This window comes from Mizuhopecten yessoensis, unplaced genomic scaffold (assembly GCF_002113885.1).
Source record: "Mizuhopecten yessoensis strain PY_sf001 unplaced genomic scaffold, ASM211388v2 scaffold7635, whole genome shotgun sequence".
Classification (NCBI taxonomy): Eukaryota; Metazoa; Mollusca; class Bivalvia; order Pectinida; family Pectinidae; genus Mizuhopecten; species Mizuhopecten yessoensis.
In genome coordinates, this window is record NW_018407146.1 from 232,099 (window position 1) to 256,447 (window position 24,349).

General features: G+C 35.3%; 1 protein-coding gene across 1 annotated transcript; it reads left to right on the forward strand.

The window, feature by feature from the left end:
* Positions 1-715: 715 nt before the first annotated feature.
* LOC110454023 (beta-galactosidase-like) lies at positions 716-21,078 on the forward strand. The gene is made up of 16 exons (XM_021503331.1): positions 716-811; positions 1,585-1,751; positions 2,712-2,862; positions 3,705-3,768; positions 4,370-4,648; positions 4,873-4,928; positions 6,439-6,560; positions 6,842-6,882; positions 9,979-10,094; positions 10,308-10,382; positions 10,710-10,799; positions 11,255-11,359; positions 11,902-12,036; positions 16,522-16,622; positions 17,999-18,110; positions 18,454-21,078. Exons 1-16 carry the CDS (start codon positions 740-742, stop codon positions 18,709-18,711), a joined length of 1,944 nt encoding a protein of 647 aa, XP_021359006.1. The 5' UTR covers positions 716-739; the 3' UTR covers positions 18,712-21,078.
* Positions 21,079-24,349: the final 3,271 nt, after the last annotated feature.

A 24,349-nucleotide genomic window follows, 5' to 3' on the forward strand; every position in this document is an offset into this window, starting at 1 on the left:
AGATGGCAATAGAGAATTTAAATAGTCTGGAGTTAATTTGTTATGCATTTTATACAAAAGTTGGATTTTTCTGCGTTTTCTTCGATTCGAAAGAGTTTCTATACCAGTTTCAAAAAGTAAGTCTTCAATTCGGGCATATGGAGGATGACCAGTTATAATACGAGACGCTTTTCTTTGGGCTTTCTCTAACATTTCTGTTTCATAAGTTGTACAACCATCCCACAATTCACAAGCATATTCTAAAACTGGTAAAATAAATGATTGATAAATCTTTAAAAGATTATCACGATTTAATAAGTATTTTAGTCTACGTAAGACGTTGACTTCTTTCATAACTGAAGTATATATTGCACAAATATGATTCCCCCATTTTGCACTTGAATTAAAAATTACACCTAAATGTTTATGATGATCAGTAAAATTTAAAAATTCGCCATTAAGTTCTAATTGTAAATCTTCATCAATTTCAACCAAGTTTGAAACAAAAATTACCTCAGTTTTTTTTCTGGATTGAATGTTACTAACCAAGTTTGGAACCATGCATTAAGAGACTCGGGATCTCTGTTTTATTTATGTGTCATTGGTGTTTTTATGTGACTTACAATATGGCACAAATGATTGTTAATTAAAGGAGAATGTTAATTGCTCACGACAGATTACTTTCCAAAATCTTCTTAACCGAACGCACTCAAAATATCACATGACTGTACAGCTATATACGATCACATGATCAAACAAAATGGCGGCAGTATCAAATCTTGCGGTCGTGTCGTTAACCACTATCATCAGCTTATTGTCGTTATGCTCCGAGGTAATTGTTTCATTTTTGATTTAATTCGATGATTTCGAGTTGACTGAAACTGTTCAGTGCATAAGTGTGTAATGCATCGTTTTGATAGACAAACAAGTCATGAATATTCGAAGTTGTCTAGAGAGTCTTGATTGTCTTTTTATGGTGGGGGTGTATCCTAGGTGTGGACAGCATTTAGGGTAAGGTATTAAATAATTTACCCATAGAATCGTTAGCAATAGGGCGGTTGCTCTCACGTCTAAACTATTGTATTACCTCATCATATGTATTTGACATACAAACTCGTAAGCAATACTCGTGCGCGGACCGTTTTGCAGAAAATTGAAATATATGAATAAAATAATTTTACAATACAACGTACAAATAAATGCGAAATTAATGCCAGTTTTATACAAAGAGCTAGACACAAATAACTTTTTAATGAAAAAGTATTCGAATATACTTTTACTTAATTATTGCTGAAATAAATTATAAAAATAAATTTCTTTTTGAATGAAATTAAAACACTCAAATTAAATCAGTGATAAGCCTTGTCACTCTTATAAAATTCAAATGTTTTAAGGAAGTTCTGGTTTGGTTTATCATTTGCATTGAATTTATTTTTTCAAACTGGAACTTGTCTGTACATCAAGATGTCAAACATTGGTTGATTCCTTCTCATTTACTTGTATATTTACGTAAGTCAATTAAATCTCAGTTCTTCAAATATGTAATTCTTCATGATACCTGTTTTTCTGTGTTATGAACTTTATGACAACTTGATAATTTTACAGGTGAATGGTGCTAATTTCACATTAGACTACGACAAGAACACATTCCTGAAGGATGGGAAGCCATTCCGCTATGTGTCCGGGAGTATCCACTACAGCCGGGTTCCTCAAGCCTACTGGAAAGACAGACTCCTCAAGATGTATGCTGCTGGACTTAATGCCATCCAGCTGTGAGTTTTTTCTTTATATATTTTAATTTATAGCAATATATGAAAATTATTTCAAAACCTTTAAGCATTTATAAACATAATCATGAAAAATGGGCTTTTTAGGTCACCTGAGCTTTAGCTCAAGTGACCTATTGCTATCCGTTTTCGTCCGTCGTCGTCCGTCGTCCGTTAACATTTTACATTTCAAACTTAAAGTCAAGTTCTGCTGGGCCGATTGAACTGAAAGTTGGTAGGAATGATCGCCTCATGGTCCTGACAAAGTGTTGTTATTTTTCGGGTCGATCAGAAATCCAATATGGCCGCCACGGCCGCCATTTTGAAAACCTATTTCAAACTTAAAGTCAAGTTCTGCTGGACCGATTGAACTTAAAGTTTGTAGGAATGATCGACTCATGGTCCTGACAAAGTGTTGTTATTTTTCAGGTCAATCATAAATCCAATATGGCCGCCACGGCCACCATTTTGAAAACATATTTCAAACTTAAAGTCAAGTTCTGCTAGGCCGATTGAACTGAAACTTTGTAGGAATGATTGACTCATGGTCCTGACAAAGTGTTGTTATTTTTCGGGTCGATCAGAAATCCAATATGGCCACCACGGCTGCCATTTTGGTAAACTATTTCAAACTTAAAGTAAAGATCTACTTGGCCGATTGAACTGAAACTTTGTAGGAATGATCGAATCATGGTCCTGACAAAGTGTTGTTATTTTTCGGGTCAATCAGAAATACAATTTGGCTGCCATGGCCGCTATTTTGCTACTAAGTTCTAATAGGCCGATCTCACTTAAAATTGGTCTAGGAATGATCAGCTCATGGTCCTGACAAAGTTAAGTTAACATTATACTATTTTTTACTCAAATTGGTACATATTTCAACAACAAAAATAAATACTATAGACTCAGGTGACCGTTAAGGCCCATGGGCCTCTTGTTATGTTTGTGTATTATGTTTTGATTCAGGTATGTACCATGGAATATTCACCAGCCAGAGAAAGATGTATATGACTTTACAGGACAGCAGGATTTGGTGGCCTTCCTAAAAACTGCCCAGGATGTGGGCTTGCTGGTTGTGATGAGGGCAGGACCATACATCTGCGGCGAATGGGACTTTGTAAGTTATTGATAAGGGCAGGGCCATACATCTGTGGTGAATGGGACTTGGTAAATTATTGATGAGGTCAGGACCATACATCTGCGACGAATGGGACTTTGTAAGTTATTGATGAGGGCAGGACCATACATCTGTGGCGAATGGGACTTTGTAAGTTATTGATGAGGTTAGGACCATACATCTTTGGTGAATGAGACTTTGTAAGTTATTGATGAGGTCAGGACCATACATCTGTGGTGAATGAGACTTTGTAAGTTATTGATGAGAACCAGATAATTAATCTGTAGTAAAAGCATACTTGCCCACTTTTTGAAATTTCTTTTTGGGAGATTGTGCATTCTCAAAATGAAAACATAAATAAAGAATGTGTACATGTATATACCCCCCAAGAGACAAAATAACCCTTTAAAATTACAGATTTTGAGTTGTTCTTTCAGAAGAAATAATAAGATCTTATAATGTAGGGATAGCTTAGCAAATCACTGGTTGAAAATACTAAACATTTAAGGGTAAACAATTTAGGGGTCTCCCCTCCTAAATAGTGAGTTGGCAAGTATGTAAAAGGACATTTTAAAGTTATTTTGATATTTTCAGGATATTTGTCAATGATCTTATAAATCAGTTCTGTCGGTGGTTTTGTAGTAGCTAGATGATTAAATTTCAGTTCAAGATTGTTAAAATGATTGTCCGCACTAATTTTAAGGTCTCTAATTGTTCTTGTCTCTCTAAGCTGTCTAAAAGAAGATTTTTACAGACATTGATAGTTTTGAAGCCAAAGGAATAATTTCAGATCTCTAATCTACAATATTTTTCTTTGTTCATATTTCTGTTTGTATTTATAGGGTGGATTTCCTGCTTGGATACTAAAAGAAAATCCAGCAACAGTATTCAGAACCATGGATCCAAGTAAGGAGAACTTAAGAATATGCTAGAATTATCTACAAGGCTGCCTTTATTAAGGAAAACATTTTGTAATATGGAACATTATCCCAATTATAATACAGTTTAGTTAACTTGTAATGATATCAGTATTTTAACTTTTTGAATTACTGGTATGGGTATCAATAAAGATCCCAAAGTAAAATTACAATGCATATACAATTAACTGTTTGACTAAAGATTGTAACATTCCAAAACATTTTTTCCTTTTGATTGCACACCAATTTGAGAAACCAAAGGTGATTTTATGTTTAAGTTTGGTATCTTTTTTTCTTGGTGAATCTTCTTTTGATAAAAAAACTAAATAACTGAGCAAAAACGTGAAATGTTTCTGAGATATAAGGCTATTATGTATGATATTTTTTGAAATTCAATTCAGTTTATTCCAAAAGCAGTACAGCTTATAGGAGTCATAACATACATGTGTTAAACATAGTAAATTAATTGTATACAAGAAAATGGAGGCTGAACAATGTGAAATAATAGATACATTATTGTATTTGTTTTAGATGTACATAAGTCTTCAAGATAGCCTTGTGACTTTTATCCTGTACATTTTCACCAACAGCTTACATCAAGTTTGTAGACCAGTGGATGGATGTCCTGTTACCAAAGCTTAAGCCCCTCCTGTATAATAACGGGGGACCAATAATCATGGTCCAGATAGAAAACGAGTACGGCAGTTACTTTGCCTGTGACAGAAACTACACCTCCCATCTCCGTGACAGGGCCAGGTTCCACCTGGGGAAGGACGTCGTCCTCTTCACTACTGATGGCGCCTCGGATGGGTTCCTCAAGTGTGGTTACATTCCTGAGGTGTACGCCACAGTGGACTTTGGAGTGACCTGTAAGTGACAGCTCTTGATCTCTTGTGAAAAAAAAAATCTGTTAATTTTAGCTGCAAGAAATAACTTATGAAATTTTTATGCAACTAGGTAATCGGTATTGGTTTTCCTATGAAGTGACTGTTTCTAACTACTTATGTGTTTCCATCACACCAAGTACGTGTTATATACAGTGTAAGTATGGGTAGGTGGTTATATTTTTTATATTTCTTTTTGTCTATTTCAGTGAACCCAGAAGCCAGCTTTAAGGCACAGAGAGATTATGAACCAAAGGGTCCTCTGGTAGGTTTTTAGCCGCTTAAATATTAAAAATAAATTGAATTTTTTAAACTCAAATCAAATTAATACAGATTTTTCATTGATATTCAGGTAACCTGATACGTTTAAATAGATTATACTAAGATCTTTGGACAGGTATCATTTATTGTGTAACATGGCAGGGAAAAAAATGGAATTTGAGAGCAGTGGGCATTTTCAGTTATTTTTAGCCAATATCAAAATTAAGAGGGGCCATTCTATGTAAAATAAAATAAAATTGGAACATGGAGGGGTCAATTTCAGTTTTGAGGAGTCAATGGCCCCATGACCCCCTCCAGGATTATCCTTGACATGGCAACTGCAATGTGTTTACAACTTAACTGACTCAAGTTAAAACCCAAATTTCAAATTAAAGATGACTTTTCAACATCCATAAGAAGGTGACCAGCAATTTAATAGGTTTCAATATCCTAGGTGTGCCATCAACAGAACCAAATTAAACACTTGAGAATTGTGCTTAATTAACTTTCTAATCATAAATCATTTTCAAATGTGTTTTTACCTGCGTTTGTCAAATATCGTATGTGAATACTTCTTGGGATGGCAGAGTGTTGCCTACTGAAGTTAGATCTTGTGCCACACATTATAGAGTGATGTCCCTTTGTTTATCATGCTTCACTTTGTCTGGGATATATCTCATGTACTCTGTCACCTTCAATTGCCAAATTTTGTATGTGAGTACCTCTTGGACTGGCAGAGTGTCGCAAACTAAATGTGGGTCTTGTACGTGTACCTCATTATAGACAGAGTGATGTCCCTTTGTTCATCATGCATCACTATTCCGTCAAGAGTTATCTTCTCTTGGGAGCAGGTATTGATTGTTACGTCATTGGTCTGTGTGAGAAAATTACATCGTTTTCTCAAAAATTTATGCCGTTTCTCTCACAAACAAGTGACGTAACAATCAATCCCTGCTCCCAAGAGAAGATAACTCTGCAATACGCAAAGATGGAATGGCCCCTTTCGCACATCCAGTTCAACCAGTTTGTCTGTTTTTAAATGTCTGTTTTTAAATGTATCATTTTCGGGTATAAATCCTGGCAGCCCTGCAAAGATTTATGCAGGCCGTGCAGATTACTAGGTCCAACCTTATTTCAAAAACGAACAACTCTGGTACAACCAATTCAACTGTTTGGATCATGAGAAACAAATGCCGCCTAAATGTGGGTCTTTTACATATACTTTTGTTCATCATGTATCATTATGTCTGGGATATATCTCATATTAGATATTACCTTCAAATGTCAAATTTTGTATACAAGTTCCTCTGTAGATGGCAAAGTGTCATGTGGTAAAATTGGGTCTTATATCCCGCTCATAATATACAAAGTTATGGCCCTTCATATTTTAAAATGTTTTTTTTTTATACAGAAGTTTCTCCGAATGTTGGGGACAATGGATTGCTCAGAATACACTTCCCTGTTAATAATATAATGCAAATGCTACAATTAATGATTGTTTTTATACTATTTAGGTGAACTCAGAGTTTTACACGGGCTGGCTTGACCACTGGGGACAGAAACATTCAGTGACCGACACCAACAAAGTGGCTGCTAGTCTTGACCTCCTTCTGGATTATGGAGCCAACATTAACATGTAAGAGATAAACTGTGGTACTATGGGTTCAGGCTACGATTAACTTCAAAAATTGTTGAGTAAAAGATTGTAAATTGTAATCTATTAGATAATTTTCCTGCTTTTATTCATTTTGTTTAAGGTAAAAGTTGAAATTAACCAAGGTTTTCAATGTTAATATGTGTAAGTATGATAGCACAGAGTCACATTATCCTGTGACAACAGTATTTGTGATAGACACGTGTACTGATGCGACAACATTATGTATGAGTGGCTCATGTATCTATTACTTTTATTTATAGGTATATGTTTGAAGGTGGAACCAATTTTGGCTTCTGGAATGGTATGTTATGGCAGGATCCTGAAAAAGTTTCTCATAAAAGCATTAAAAAGTTGCATTTGCAGTACTTTGCAACACATTATTTAAATCTGTAAAGTAAATACATTGCCCCAGTGAACTGACTTAGTACAGGTAAGTATATCCTGTTAATAATTTTAATAATGAAAATATTTCTCTGATATCATGATAAAACAGCAGGCTCATTTATAAACTGACACTTTTTATTTTGAAGTAATTTTAAGGACATTCTTTACGTAATATCGAAATTTTCGCTGCAGTTTAATTTTTGCCTGTTTGGCCCTCTGTTGTGAGGGCTTTATCATTACAACGAATATTAGTAAATAACGTAAAATACAACGAAACTAAATAAGAAGGGCGAAATTAAAAGTGGGTTATTGTTGTTTTACTGGTGAAAGATGAAAATTTGCCTGGGGAAAAAATTCTCTATAAACAGTAGTAAATTATGAAATTCTTTTTTTGCTTCAACACCCATCAATTGACACTTAAGGATGTACTCTTCTGAGGTTTCAGTCACGTTCAAGTCTCGTTTTGAACTGGTGTAACGGGTTTTTGTAATATTGAACAAATTATGATAGGTTTAATAGCAAACACACATCTGAAAAACATGTCAAAAAACTAGATGTCTGTTGTGTGTAGAACATTTTTTACAAGAATTTAAGTTGTCATCGTGTCACCATTGTTAAATGTAGCAGGTTCAATTTTGCTGTACAACTTTATAATGTTCACTATGATTAAAATAATATGCAAAAAAGTGGAAAGTTATATATTATTGGTATTTTTTTTTACATATTAGGGTAACTGAAGCACTTTTGATTTTTGACCCCGAAAAAGGTGAAAAATAACACAAATAATAATGGGACAAAAAAAGAAGCACACCGACCCCCCATTTTTGTGGCTGTTTAGAAAAAGAAACACATTTTCTTTTGATTCATTGAATACTAAAAAAAGTTTAATACAGGATTTTTTTATATCAAGCGTTTAATCTGCAAAAAATGTGTATTTTTTCATTGAAAAATAAGGGGTAGGGGTAACTAAAATCGCATTTCTGAGTAAAATGAATAAGATTAAGAAATTTTACTTCCATAATTGAAAAGAAAATAATATTTTTATCAATTCTACAAACATTCATACATATCTGATAACACATTTGGAAGAAATTGTATGAATTTGTTCTGCAAATGGTCAAAACCTGAAAATTCACCTTAAATCACCTATTGTGTTATATTGGTATCTTTGACCGATCATAGCGCAAAAACGAACACATGGACATATATTTTTTTTTGCATTTTCTACTATGCTATTATCTCCTTTTTCCAAAAATCAATATAAGAAAAAAAGTTCATTACAGGAAATGTTTGACTTCTCAGAGGTGTACATCCTTAACTACTACTGGTAGCTTCAGTATATGTCCGTGTTCAGTATACACTTCAATACATATTTATGTTAAGTATACACTTCAGTATATGTTTATGTTCAGTATACACTTCAGTATATGTGTATGTTCAGTATACACTTCAGTAAATGTTTATGTTCAGTATACACTTCAGTATATGTTTATGTTCAGTATACACTTAAGTATATATATATGTTCAGTATACACTTCAGTATATGTGTTTGTTCAGTATACACTTCAGTATATGTCCGTGTTCAGTATACACTTCAGTATATGTTTATGTACAGTATACACTTCAGTATATGTGTATGTTTAGTATACCCTTCAGTATATGTTTATGTACAGTATATACTTCAGTATATGTTTATGTTCAGTGTACACTTCAGTATACCCTTCAGTATATGTTTATGTACAGTATACACTTCAGTATATATTTAGGTTCAGTTTACATTTTAAGTATATGTGTTTGTTCAGTATACACTTCAGTATATGTGTATGTTTAGTATACCCTTCAGGATATGTTTATGTACAGTATATACTTCAGTATATGTTTATGTTCAGTGTACACTTCAGTATACCCTTCAGTATATGTTTATGTACAGTATACACTTCAGTATATGTTTATGTTCACTATACACTTCAGTATGCCCTTCAGTATATGTGTATGTTCAGTATACCCTTCAGTATATGTGTATGTTCAATATACACTTCAGTATATGTTTATGTTCAGTATACACTTCAGTATACACTTCACTATATGTGTATGTTAAGTATACACTTCCGTATACACTTCAGTATATGTGTATGTTTAGTATACCCTTCAGTATATGTGTATGTTCAGTATACACTTCAGTATATGTTTATGTTCGGTATACACATATACTGAAGTGTATACTGAACATACACATATACTGAAGGGTATACTGAAGTGTACACTGAACATAAACATATACTGAAGGGTATACTGAAATGTATACTGAACATAAAAATATACTGAAGTGTATACTGAACATACACATATTCTGAAGTGAATACTGTACATAAACATATACTGAAGTGTATACTAAACATAAACATATACTGAAGTGTATACTAAACATATATATATACTGAAGTGTATCCTGAACATAAACATATACTGAAGTGTATGTTTATGTTCAGTATACACTACAGTATATGTTTATGTTCAGTATACGCTTCAGTATATGTTTATGTTCAGTATACAATTCAGTATATGTTTATGTTCAGTATACACTACAGTATATGTTTATGTTCAGTATACTCTTCAGTATATGTTTATGTTCGGTATACACTTCAGTATATGTTTTTGTTCAGTATACACTTCAGTATATATATATGTTCAGTATACACTTTAGTATATGTTTATGTTCGGTATAGCCGCTAAAGGACCAACAGCTTCTGTCAATCATTATCTAATTTTAACATTCCATAGACTTGATGAATGGTAACATTGATATTTAATAAATTACCAGTACTTCTGTACTAAAACAGCAGTATACCTGTAAAATGAAACTGGTATCAGTACCACTCCTAACTTAAACAAGGATTTTAATACCAGCCTTCGTTGGTACATACTAGTATTTTCCATGCAACACTCTTAAAAAGCACACAGGTTTGACCCTGAAGCCGTTTTGTTTGATTGAGAGTTTGACTGTATATTGCAGGTGCCAACTATTCTCCGTTCCAACCTGTCCCCACAAGCTACGACTACGACGGTCCACTCACTGAGGCAGGAGACATAACTACCAAGTACATTGAATTACGGCAGATCATATCAAAGGTAGGAAAATATATTTTCTGATAGAAAATGTTCAGTGACATCCCATACGTTATATTCTGAAATTGATAAAAAATGACTAGTTTGTGCAATACATTTTCTTGAGATTCTTAATGAATGGAAACTATTTCCCGTGAACATTGCTGAAAATTAACATAGTATTTACGGTACTTCACCTGGATGTATAGAATGAATGATCCCCTTGATGTGTTACAGTACCGAACCCTGCCTGATATACCGATACCGCCTTCCACAAAGAAAGCTCGTTATGGGGAAGTGAACATGAAGTTTGTAAGTGTGGCTTCGTTTTTCTTGATATCTTAATGAATTGTAATTAATTTTTATGATAATTTACATAACATATCACACTGAGATTTTTGTACAAAGGGATGGTTTTGGTGCAGTGTGATTTTTTACATTCAATTAGTAAAACACTACAGGGATAGATTTTCCTTGTCATACAGCTTACTATCTGTGTGTTATCATTCCATATTTGTAAACATTTTCTATATTTAAATTAATTGAAATAGGATGCCGGAATTAAAGAATCAATTTTAAAAGTTCATTTAATTATAGCTTCTTTGTTAATGAGATGTTTTCTATTTTGTGATGATCTAGGTGTCTACATTACAAGATGCTATCACTCAGCTGAGTCCCAAGGGTCCCATCAAGTCCCAGTACCCAGTGACCATGGAGTCTGTAGGCCAGGTAGGAGATCCCTCTGGTCAGATATGATGTCATGAAGTTTTTACTTGTTTAACTTACTTTTACTTGCTACCGTAAAAGTTTTGTAACTATCACGGTGTCAACATTAACACAGGCTCATCAAATGGAATACCTCCATTATGACAACATTTTTTATCAATTTTCTACAAAATGGTGAAGAGTTGCAACAAAAAATGTTAAAGATCTGGGATTGGAGTGTGTAACTAACACATTTTTTTCATATGCAATGTGAGGGTGGAGAGCTAGGGGGGCACTTAATACAAGATATGTAGTAAGTCATAGTAAATCACTTGACGTACAGTTAGTAGAGAGAAAGTTTTGAAATTGAGTTTCACCAACATCTTGTTGATCTTTTTTGTAGCTATAAATATTGAGCTGTGATGTTGTATGTGTAGCTGGTGTATGCTAAGTTTGTCGTGACTTGTGTGATATTCCAGTACCAGGGATTTGCCTTGTACCGACACATCCTGAAGAAGAGTGTGGTTTCCCAGACCCTGGCTGTACCAGGGGTCAGAGATCGTGGCTATGTCATGGTCGACAAGGTAAAATCAAACATATTATAAAATCAGCAATTTACAAGATTTCATACAATTATATATCGCATAAAGATATCATGATTGAAAAATTCAACTACAGTATATGTATGGGGTAATTCCCAGATAGTAAGATGGAGAAAAATAGTCTATGTAGGGATGGAGGACATGAAACTTCTAAATTTCAGGTAAAAGTATCAGCAATCTTCACTCTTAGGTAGCATTTCCATTTCCATAACTCCTACATATATATGACAATCTACTGGTATTGAGATATCTTTTATTTGTAAAATTACAGTAGCCGTATCTACATGAACCTGGTAATGTTTTCATGATTGAAGTATACAGCATATGTTAACGTAAGGAAATAAAGCTCATACATTAATGAAAAGAGATAAAGACTAGCTCCTTTCTAACAGTTGATCTTTAATCTAGCATAGTTTCCTGTTGATGAACTGGGATACGCTGGACCTGTGTTTATGAAACCATGCGCTAGCTCAGTTTTTGTGCTCAAACCCCATTCCTGAATTGTATTTCTGGCTGTTACTCAGGTACCCCAGGGTGTCATTATCAGGGAAAAGTCTGCTAGTGTTACAATAACTGGCAAGCAGGGTTCAACCCTGGACATATTGGTGGAGAACCAGGGACACATCAACTATGGCAGTGGTATCAACAACAACACCAAGGTAAATATAAACAAAACCATGGTAAATATTAACAACACTGGTATACTCACAACAACAACACCAAGGTAAATATAAATAACACCAAGGTAGATATAAACAACACCAAGGCTCTATACTAGTTATATGTATTTCTGGCTCTTAATCAGGTACCCCAGGGTGTCATTATCTCTATACTGGTTATATGTATTTCTGGCTGTTACTCAGGAACTCCAGGCTGTCATTATCTCTATACTAGTTATATGTGTTGCTGGCTGTTACTCAGGTACCCCAGGGTGTCAGTATCTCTATACTAGTTATATGTATTGCTGGCTGTTACTCAGGTACGCCAGGGTGTCATTATCAGGGAAAAGTCTGCTAGTGTTACAATAACGGGCAAGCAGGGTTCAACACTGGACATATTGGTGGAGAACCAGGGACACATCAACTATGGCAGTGGTATCAACAACAACACCAAGGAAAATATAAACAACACCAAGGTAGATATAAACAACACCATGGTCAATATAAACAACACCAAGGTAAGGTGTCATTATCTCTATACTAGTTATATGTTTTGCTGGCTGTTACTCATGTACCCCAGGGTGTCATTATCTCTATACTATTTATATGTATTGCTGGCTGTTACTCAGGTACGCCAGGGTGTCATTATCAGGGAAAAGTCTGCTAGTGTTCCAATAACTGGCAAGCAGGGTTCAACACTGGACATATTGGTGGAGAACCAGGGACACATCAACTATGGCAGTGGGATCAACAACAACAACAAGGTAAATATAAACAACACCAAGGTAGATATAACCAACACCAAGGTAAATATAAACAACACCAAGGTATACACACATAACCAACACCAAGGTAAATATATACAACACCAAGGTAAATATAAACAACACCATGATAAATATAAACAACACTGGTATACTCACAACAACAACACCAAGGTAAATATAAACAAAACCATGGTAAATATTAACAACACTGGTATACTCACAACAACAACACCAAGGTAAATATAAACAAAACCATGGTAAATATTAACAACACTGGTATACTCACCACAACAACACCAAGATCTCTATACTAGTTATATGTATTTCTGGCTCTTAATCAGGTACCCCAGGGTGTCATTATCTCTATATTAGTTATATGTATTTCTGGCTGTTACTCAGTTACCCCAGGGTGTCATTATCTCTATACTATTTATATGTATTGCTGGCTGTTACTCAGGTACGCCAGGGTGTCATTATCAGGGAAAAGTCTGCTAGTGTTACAATAACGGGCAAGCAGGGTTCAACACTGGACATATTGGTGGAGAACCAGGGACACATCAACTATGGCAGTGGTATCAACAACAACACCAAGGTAAATATAAACAAAACCATGGTAAATATTAACAACACTGGTATACTCACAACAACACCAAAGTAAATATAAACAACACCAAGGTAAATATAAATAACACCAAGGTAGATATAAACAACACCAAGGTAGATATAAGCAACACCAAGGTAAATATAAACAACACCATGGTATACACACATAAACAACACCAAGGTAAATATAAACAACACCATGATAAATATAAACAACACTGGTATTCAGGTACCCCAGGGTGTCATTATCCCTATACTAGTTATATGTATTGCTGGCTGTTACTCAGGTACCCCAGGGTGTCATTATCAGGGAAAAGTCTGCTAGTGTTACAATAACTGGCAAGCAGGGTTCAACACTGGACATATTGGTGGAGAACCAGGGACACATCAACTATGGCAGTGGTATCAACAACAACACCAAGGTAAATATAAACAACACCAAGGTAAATATAAACAACACCAAGGTAAATATAAACAACACCATGATAAATATAAACAACACTGGTATACTCACAACAACAACACCAAGGTAAATATAAATAACACCAAGGTAGATATAAACAACACCAAGGTAGATATAAACAACACCAAGGTAAATATAAACAACACCAAGGTAAATATATACAACACCAAGGTAAATATAAACAAAACCATGGTAAATATTAACAACACTGGTATACTCACAACAACAACACCAAGGTAAATATAAACAAAACCATGGTCAATATAAACAACACCAAGGTAAATTTAAACAACACCAAGGTAAATATAAACAACACCAAGGTAAATATAAACAACACCAAGGTATACACACATAACCAACACCAAGGTAAATATATACAACACCAAGGTAAATATAAACAACACCATGGTAAATATTAACAACACTGGTATACTCACAACAACACCAAAGTAAATATAAATAACACCAAGGTAAATATAAATAACACCAAGGTAGATATAAACAAAACCATGGTCAATATAAACAACACCAAGGTAAATTTAAACAACACCAAGGTAAATATAAACAACACCAAGGTAAATATAAACAACACCAAGGTAAATATAAACAACACCAATGTAAATATAAACAACACCATGGTCAATATTAACAACACCAAGGTAAATATAAACCGCACCATCGTAAATATAAACAACACCAAGGTAAATATAAACATCACCAAGGTAAAAATAAACAACACTGAGATAAATATATACAACACTGGTATACACACAACAACAACAACACCAAGGTAAATATAAACAACACTAGTATACACACAACAACATCACCATGGTAAATATAAACAACACTGGTATACACACACAAAAACAACACCAAGGTAAATATAAACAACACTGGTATACACACAACAACAACAACACCAAGGTAAATATAAACAACAACAAGGTAAATATTAACAACATTAAGGTAAAAATAAACAACACCATGATAAATATAAACAACACTGGTATACACACAACACCAAAGTAAATATAAACAACACTGGTATACACACAACAACAACAACACCAAGGTAAATATAAACAACACCAAGTTTAATATTAACAACATCAAGGTAAAAATAAACAACACCATGGTAAATATAAACAACACTGATATACACACAACAACACCACCACCAAGGTAAATATAAACAACACCATGGTATACACACATAACCAACACCAAGGTAAATATAAACAACACCAAGTTTAATATTAACAACATCAAGGAAAAAATAAACAACACCATGGTAAATATAAACAACACTGATATACACACAACAACACCACCACCAAGGTAAATATAAACAACCCCATGGTATACACACATAACCAACCCCAGGGTAAATATAAACAACAACATGGTATACACACATAAGCAACACCAAGGTAAATATAAACAACACCATGGTAAACACACATAAACAACACCAAGGTAAATACAAACAACACCATGGTATACACACATAATCAACACCAGGGTAAATATAAACAACAACATGGCATACACACATAAACAACACCAAGGTAAAAATAAACAACACCATGGTAAATATAAACAACACTGATATACACACAACAACACCACCACCAAGGTAAATATAAACAACACCATGGTAAACACACATAAACAACACCAAGGTAAATACAAACAACACCATGGTATACACACATAATCAACACCAGGGTAAATATAAACAACAACATGGTATACACACATAAGCAACACCAAGGTAAATATAAACAACACAATGGTATACACACATAAACAACACCAAGGTATACACACATAAACAACACCAAGGGAAATATAAACAACACCATGGTATACACACATAAACCACACCATGGTATACACACATAAACAACACCGAGGAAAATATAAACAACACCAAGGTATACACACATAAACAACACCATGGTATACACACATAAACAACACCGAGGTAAATATAAACAACACCAAGGTATACACACATAAACAACACCATGGTATACACACATAAACAACACCATGGTATACACACATAAACAACACCAAGGTAAATATAGACAACACCATGGTATACACAAATAAACAACACCATGGTATACACACATAAACAACACCAAGGTAAATATAGACAACACCATGGTATACATACATAAACAACACCAAGGTTATATCAAAGTTTTACTTTCTACACAAACAATGTAGGTATTGAACGTGTCACAATGTTTCAAGACCGACTGGTCCCTTTGTCAAGCTATGATTCATAGCTTGACAAAGGGACCAGTCGGTCTTGAAATGTTGCGACATGTTTAGTTCCTACATAAATATTGTTTGTGTAGAAAGTGAATCTTTGATATCACATATTTCCAAACTGATTAATCTTCAAAACACAAAGGTTATTTTAAACTAACGTGATGAGCAGAATGTTTCAGGAACCCTTAATGGTTATGCTCCTAGAAATCTAAAGCCTGAAGTTTCTTGTCGATTTTACTATAATATAATAAAATTCTTTTCAATGATGTATAAAACTATAACTGGCCTTTGGTGAATGTAGTGATTTTGATACAATACAACATGTATATTGAGTAAACTGTGGATTACCTTTCTGTCTTACAGGGTATAATCCAGAATGTAACCTTACAAGGAGAGGTACTCACTGACTGGGCAGTGTTTCCTCTGTCTCTGGACAACCTCAACCCCTCAGACATCTCCGTAGTGTAAGTCTATAAACCTCAACCCCTCTTACTACCCCTGGGGTAAGTCTAGAAACACCATCCCCTCTTTCATCCCCTGGGGAAATTCTAGAATCATCAACCCCTCTTACATCCCCTGGGGCAAGTCTAGAAACCTCAACCCCTCTTACTGCCCCTGGGGTAAGTTTAGAAACATCAACCCCTCTTACTAACCCAGGGGTAAGTCTAGAAACCCCATCCCCTCTTACTACCCCTGGGGTAAGTCTAGAAACCCCATCCCCTCTTACTACCCCTGGGGCAAGTCTAGAAACCTCAACCCTTCTTACTACCCCTATGATAAGTCTAGAAACATCAACACCTCTTACTACCCCTGGGGTAAGTCTAGAAACCTCAACCCCTCTTACTGCCCCTGGGGTAAGTTTAGAAACATCAACCCCTCTTACTAACCCTGGGGCAAGTCTAGAAACCTCAACCCCTCTTACATCCCCTGGGGCAAGTCTAGAAACCTCAACTCCTCTTACATCCCCTGGGGCAAGTCTAAAAACCTCAACCCCTCTTACATCCCCTGGGGCAAGTCTAGAAAAATCAACCTCTCTTACATCCCCTGGGGTAAGTCTAGAAACCCCATCCCCTCTTACTACCCCTGGAGTAAGTCTAGAAACCCCATCCCCTCTTACTAACCCTAGGGTAAGTCTAGAAACCTCAACACATCTTACCACCCCTGGGGTAAGTCTAGAAACCTCAACCCCTCTTACTACCCCTAGGGTAAGTCTAGAAACCTCAACCCCTCTTACATCCCCTTGGGTAAGTCTAAAAACCTTGACTCCTCTTGCACCTCCTGGGGTAAGTTTAAAAACATCAACCCCTCTTACATCCCCTGGGGTAAGTCTAGAAACTATATCCCATCTTTCATCCCCTGGGGTAAGTCTTAAAACCTCAACCTATCTTACATCCCCTGAGTAAGTCTAGAAATCTCAACCCTTCGTACATCCCTGATGAAGATAATCTTATCCTATCTAATATTCTCTTCTTTGGTTAGTTAGGACAATCGCAACCCCTCTAACATCCCCTAGGGGTAAGACTGGTCAACCTCGGGTCATTTGACATCCCCTTGGGTAAAGTTCCTGGAAAATCTCTGATATTCCTTCAACATTCCCTCTCTTGTGAGTCTCTAATGACAATTCTTCAATTTGTGAATGAAATATTGTTTGAATGTTTTATTGGAAATTTTGCTTATGATTTACAAAGAGCAAAGCAATACCATCAGGACCCTGGCACTAATGTTTTCATTCTTCATTGTCTTACTGTTTTTTCCTCTGGTGCCCCCTGGGATACCCAGTTTAAAAAAATCGCTTTGAGGCCTGTATTTTATTTGAAAGTACAATATCATTCCTATATAGGGATAGTCCAAAGTCTGGAGAGGGACTGATGACTCCATCCATCTACATGGGTAAACTGACCATTAGTGGTGACCCCGAAGATACCTACCTGGACATGACTGGATGGACAAAGGTAGGAAATGCTGTGGTATTAAAATTGTTGATATTTTTTATTCAGAGACATTATATTTCAAAGTTTTGTGACTGAAATTGAATAGAATGTCTGTATTTCATACATTTAAAAAAATCTGAAAACAAAATTCCTGCAAACATGCAGAAATATAAATCAAGCCTTTATTTCAAACACAACTTACATCAGTGACCGTTTCCAGTCTGTGGTATAATAGTTTTCTGGACAGAGGTGACATGCTGATTTGTATTAGAAGTTTCATTGTTATACAGGTTAGGTATTTATATTTATTTTCAAACATTCCAGCATTGATTTGAATGACACTTGGTTTTCTTCATCTTCTTAGGGTCAGGTCCTCCTCAAAGATCACATCAATCTAGGACGTTACTGGCCTAAGGAGGGGCCACAGGTTCGCCTGTTTGTCCCCAAGCCATACCTGACAGCCAACAACATGCTCCTCATGTTTGAGTTAGAGGGAGCTCCCTGTCAAACCACAGCGACATGTGTGGTGAACTTTGTCGACCAGCCTCTCATCAACGGCACAAACTCACTGTCAGGACAACGGGAGATCGGAGAGGGTTATAAGTGGCATTGGGAACATTAGTCCCCAGAATATATTGTAGCATCATCTGTTTTCACTATTTACATGTCTATAGTGTAAACGCAATTCGTCGTTCCAATTTTTTCTACTAGAACTTCTTACTCCAAAGAACATTAATATGATGGCACCATTGAAATACGTAAGGAAACCCAGGGTGGTCAGGTGGCAGAGTGGATAACGCACTCGCTTTTCACCAAGACAGCCTCGGTTTGATGCTCTGATCAGACGTGAATAGGTATGGATCATCTGCCTGATGGCATGGGTTTTCTCTTGGTACTTCAGTTTCCTTCCACATTAAGACTCCCCGCGTGGTATCATCCAGGCCAACAAGAGTGATTAATATAAGTTGAATAACTTACGCCATAGTTGTTGTAAAAGAAATTAAATTTATATACATGTATGCAAAAAGTTGTTTTAAATAAGGAAACCCAGTTTAGCCTACCTAGATGTGTGCTTGGATTACTATACACAATAGCATATGATAAATCAGACTAATATATACTGGACAATATTACATCATTTTGTTGTCTTGAATAAACCAATACTTTCAGATTCAAAATGTGTTAATTTACATACTTTGCATTTATTGTTTAGTGTCAGGTTACCTACAGTATGAAAAAGAGAAAGGACTAGGGGCTTTAAGGGTCATTTCCGGCCTCATCGGGCATTTTGAATTAGCTGTTATATTCGTAATCTGGAGTAAATGTGGAGGCTTTGCTTTCTCCTAGCTAACTGTCCAAAAACACCATAGTTTGGCTATTTCTGCATAGCAATGCAATTTCGTTGCTATGGTAGGGCATCTAGGCATGTGCGTTAGAAAAAAATATGCACAAACAAAGATTGCTCCAATTAACCAATGTGATGTTTATAACAGAAATTGGTAAATAATTCAAGTTGAATTTTTTTACTTTTTTGAGCCTGAGACCAAAAATGTCCCTTAACGCATTAAGTCCTTTTCATACTGTGTTTACTGTGTTATGTATATGAACAGTTCTATTTTGTTAGTATGGATATTTTGGCTTCCCCTATTAAAGGAATCTCTGGTAAGAAATGAAACAGAATTTTAATTAAATGTACAATTTTAATTCGGTAGAGCATGAAATAGTGTCCCAGATGGACCGTTGATTGTTATAGTGAGTGTTGTACCACTTTGTTACACCGGTTTAGTGGACACACTGGTTCTGTCTACATAACTGAGTACCATTGACTGATTATTCCTGCTTTGGTGACATGTTTTTATAAACCAACATGTCTGCATCAACAAGGTTTCACTATATAAGTCTGTTTTGTCATAAATAAAACTAAAAATGTTCACCCTCATTTTTGATTTTTCAAGTCGGCAAAGTTCTTTACATCTTGCTTTTTCACTCATATAAGATTATATGGGGAGTGGGTCATGGTCATCTTTTCCTTTTGATTACTTTGCATAAGATTAATTCATTGCATAAATAATAGCTAACGTTGCTCTTTAATTTTGTGCCATATAATTCACTTGCAATGATACCTGTTGTATACTTGCCACATGGCAGCCTGTTTGGTTCTAACAAATTGGTGGACAACAATGTCCAGTCTAAGCTTATGACTGGTAAAACAGTCTCATATCCGGTAATAAGTCCACTTCCTAACATTGACATCTTTTCTTGCACAGACCCCTGGGCTTATCATAGGTTAAATATGGTATGTGAGTTTTGGTTAGGTACTCTGTACTGACACTAGCCATTACTTTATGAGATATTGATGCCTAATCATAGGTTAAATACGGTATGTGAGTTTTGGTACTCTGTACTGACACTAGTCATTACTGTATGAGATATTGATGCCTTATCATAGGTTAAATACGGTATGTGAGTTTTGGTTAGGTACTCTGTACTGACACTAGCCATTACTTAATAAGATATTGGTGCCTTATCATAGGTTAAATATGGTATGTGAGTTTTGGTTATGTACTCTGTACTGACACTAGCCATTTCTTTATGAGATATTGGTGCCTTATCAAAGGTTACATACGGTATGTGAGTTTTGGTTAGGTCCTCTGTACTGACACTAGCCATTACTTAATAAGATATTGGTGCCTTATCATAGGTTAAATATGGTATGTGAATTTTGGTTAGGTACTCTGTACTGACCCTAGCCATTCCTGTATGAGATATTGGTGCCTTATCATAGGTTAAATATGGTATGTGAATTTTGGTTAGGTACTCTGTACTGACATTAGCCATTACTTTATGAGATATTGGTGCCTTATCAAAGGTTACATACGGTATGTGAGTTTTGGTTAGGTCCTCTGTACTGACCCTAGCCATTACTTTATGAGGTATTGGTGCCTTATAATAGGTAAAATACGGTATGTGAGTTTTGGTTAGGTCCTCTGTACTGACACTAGCCATTACTGTATGAGATATTGGTGTTATCATAGGTTAAATACGGTATGTAAGTTTTGGTTAGGTACTCTGTACTGACACTAGCCATTTCTTTATGAGATATTGATGCCTAATCATAGGTTAAATACGGTATGTGATTTTTGGTATTCTGTACTGACACTAGTCATTACTGTATGAGATATTGATGCCTTATCATAGGTTAAATATGGTATGTGAGTTTTGGTTATGTACTCTGTACTGACACTAGCCATTTCTTTATGAGATATTGATGCCTAATCATACGTTAAATACGGTATGTGAGTTTTGGTTAGGTCCTCTGTACTGACCCTAGCCATTACTTTATGAGGTATTGGTGCCTTATAATAGGTAAAATACGGTATGTGAGTTTTGGTTAGTTACTCTGTACTGACCCTAGCCATTACTTTATGAGATATTGGTGCCTTATCAAAGGTTAAATACGGTATGTGAGTTTTGGTTAGGTACTTGAGTAGACTCTACCATGCATTGATCTGGATGAGTCCATTATGGTTTACAGTGGTGAAAGGGTTAGCATGTTAATTTCAAATGTCCTTTTTTTTTTTACTTTGATGTGTTTGTGTATAAAATAAAATTGAAAAAACCTACAGCTGTACTTATTTAACAATTAAATTTGACATTTGTTATATGTGAATATATATTTGTTACTCTTTTATTTATAGATGTTTGAATTATGTGTCATTTTCTGCTCCTCTGTAAGTTCATTATTCCATGAAGAATTTAAATGTTCACAACAGATTGAACTGGCAAAATAATTATTCTCATTTTGTGATAAAATATTGTATACATATACCAGGTATGTGTGTTGAGTTGCCATGTGAAAGGTATACTTATTAGTGCAATAATAAATTTATTTCCTTTAATTAAAAAAAATTCTCAGTCATATCAGCAAATCATGTGATACAATCAATATTATTATGAAATCTTTGGGACCAAAAACATGCCAGATGAATGACAAAGATATTTCACGTAACTGAGCTTGTGATGATAATGTTTGTGATGATAGTGCTTGACTGTACAAAGACATTCCATGTAATATTTTGTAAAGCATTCCAAATGCTACACCACATCTTTTATCTATACAATCCACTATGTATTTATTTTTTCTTACCTGTGGTTGTACCCTATAGATATGGCTTTGGTTCGAATTCTTCACCAGTATTCAATTTTTAATAGATTTTTTCACATCGATAATGTCCAATTGTAGGTACATTCTGAAAGTTGTGATATAGTCTCAAAAATTATAGACAAATATTTCAATTTGTGTACACACGTGTATGGAAAGTCTCGGGTCAAGTACTTAAAATGCATTTCTGTTGTTTACATAAAATGTAGATTACATAACAAAATGTATACTCTTACAACAATTTATAATATGACAATAACATGTGAAAATTGTCATACACAAATAAAATATGCAAACTTAAAATGTGAAAAGATTTTTTTATTACAAATATTATCTAGTATGAAGTGAGTGTTGTTGATGTTTGAAGATTATTTTTAGAGATTTCTATACTTTCCTACACTCTGTATTGTGGAGGGGTAACTTAGCGTGTATACTATAAACCTATGGTTCTCTAACCAAAATCTCTGTGATAACTTCATTTGTTTGTAATAAATACTTATCGTTGTCACTGAAAGAAGTTTTGTTCTTTTTTTTATTAGGTCACCTGAGACAAAGTCTCAAGTGACCTAATGTGATCGCCTTTTGTCCGTCGTCGTCCGTCGTCCGTCGTTCGTCGTCCGTCGTCCGTCCGTAAACAATTTACATTTTCGACTTCTTCTCCAAAACCCCTGAACCAATTTCAATGAAATTTTGCAAGGACCTTCCATGGACAAAGGTCAACAAAACTGGTTGCCAGTTTAGTCCTACGCCCTCAGGGGCCTGAGGGGCGGGCCAAAAGGGGTCAAATTGACTAAAATTTCAAAAATCTTCTTCTCCAAAACCCCTGAACCAATTGCAATGAAATTTTGCAGGGACCTTCCATGGACAAAGGTCAACAAAAATAGTTGCCGGTTTAGTCCTACGCCCCCAGGGGCCTGAGGGGCGGGGCCAAAAAGGGTCGAATTGACTAAAATTTCAAAAATCTTCTTCTCAAGACCCAGATATGGTAGAATCAAATACTCTTCATAGATGGAAGGGTCTTAAGGTTTATGACCCTAGGGTCTCACGTTTACCCCCTGGGGGGCAAAAGTATTATGGTTTATAATGGCAACTGATACTTTGAATATTACATGTTAATAACTTGATTGGAATTATAACCTTGAGTTGACAGTTTGATACTTTGAAAATTTTGAGCCAGCCCTACCCCCAAGGGCTGTAGGGTGGGGCTCAAGGGAGTTAGTGTGCTAAAATTTCTTCATTTTCCTTGTTTAGAATCAGAGGTGCTAGTTTCAAATCCTTTTTAGTCTGAAATCTGTATGCTTGATATTGAATAAGGTGGTTTTATTGTTTTTTGTCACTTTGAATAATATTTCTGTTCATGTTAAAAACGAAATCAACTCACTGTATAAATATATCAGGTGACCGTTAAGGCCCATGGGCCTCTTGTTTAAACAAGGAACAAAAAATTATTTCAATAAATTTGCTAAACATCGTGTAATCTCTTTAAAGATACTGTATATGTATGTACTTCCAAATATACCTGATCTGTGTCATTGACTTATATCCCTTTCAGATATATCCTTATTTAATTGTCATAGGTGCAGTTTGTGTTAGAGTTATCTCCCTTAGAGATATCTGCTACCTTGAACAATATAACTGTTATTTGTGTTAGACTTAAGGGTGTATGCTACTTTACAAATTTGTATATGTGGTATATGTATGAGTTTTCTACTTTGAAAATAGGGTACATGTACCTAACATTAAGTCTCTGCTTGATGTTAGAAGTGTCTCCCCTGAGGAAATATGTTACATCTTTATACATTGTACCTGTGCTTTTTGTTAGAATGATCGCCCTTAAGGATATATGCATCCTGAAACATTATACCTGTAAATTCATGGGTGGTCAGGTGGCACAGTGGATAGCGCAATTGCCTTTCACCAAGATGGCCGGGGTTCGATTCCCCGATCGGACGTGAAAAGGTATGGGGTTACCTGCCCGACCACGTGGGTTTTTCTCCGGGTACTCCGGTTTCTTCCCACAATAAGATCCCCGTGCGCTAACATCTGGGCCAACAAGAGTGATTAATATAAGTTGTAAAAACTTGTTTCATAATTGTTG

What these genes read in the sequence shown, in the direction of transcription:
- LOC110454023 (XM_021503331.1), top strand. Translation starts at nt 740, where the DNA reads ATGGCGGCAGTATCAAATCTTGCGGTCGTGTCGTTAACCACTATCATC. An exon ending in GCTATGTCATGGTCGACAAG is followed by an intron (nt 11,360 to 11,901) that starts GTAAAATCAAAC and finishes GCTGTTACTCAG; the next exon opens with GTACCCCAGGGTGTCATTAT. An exon ending in GTATCAACAACAACACCAAG is followed by an intron (nt 12,037 to 16,521) that starts GTAAATATAAAC and finishes TCTGTCTTACAG; the next exon opens with GGTATAATCCAGAATGTAAC.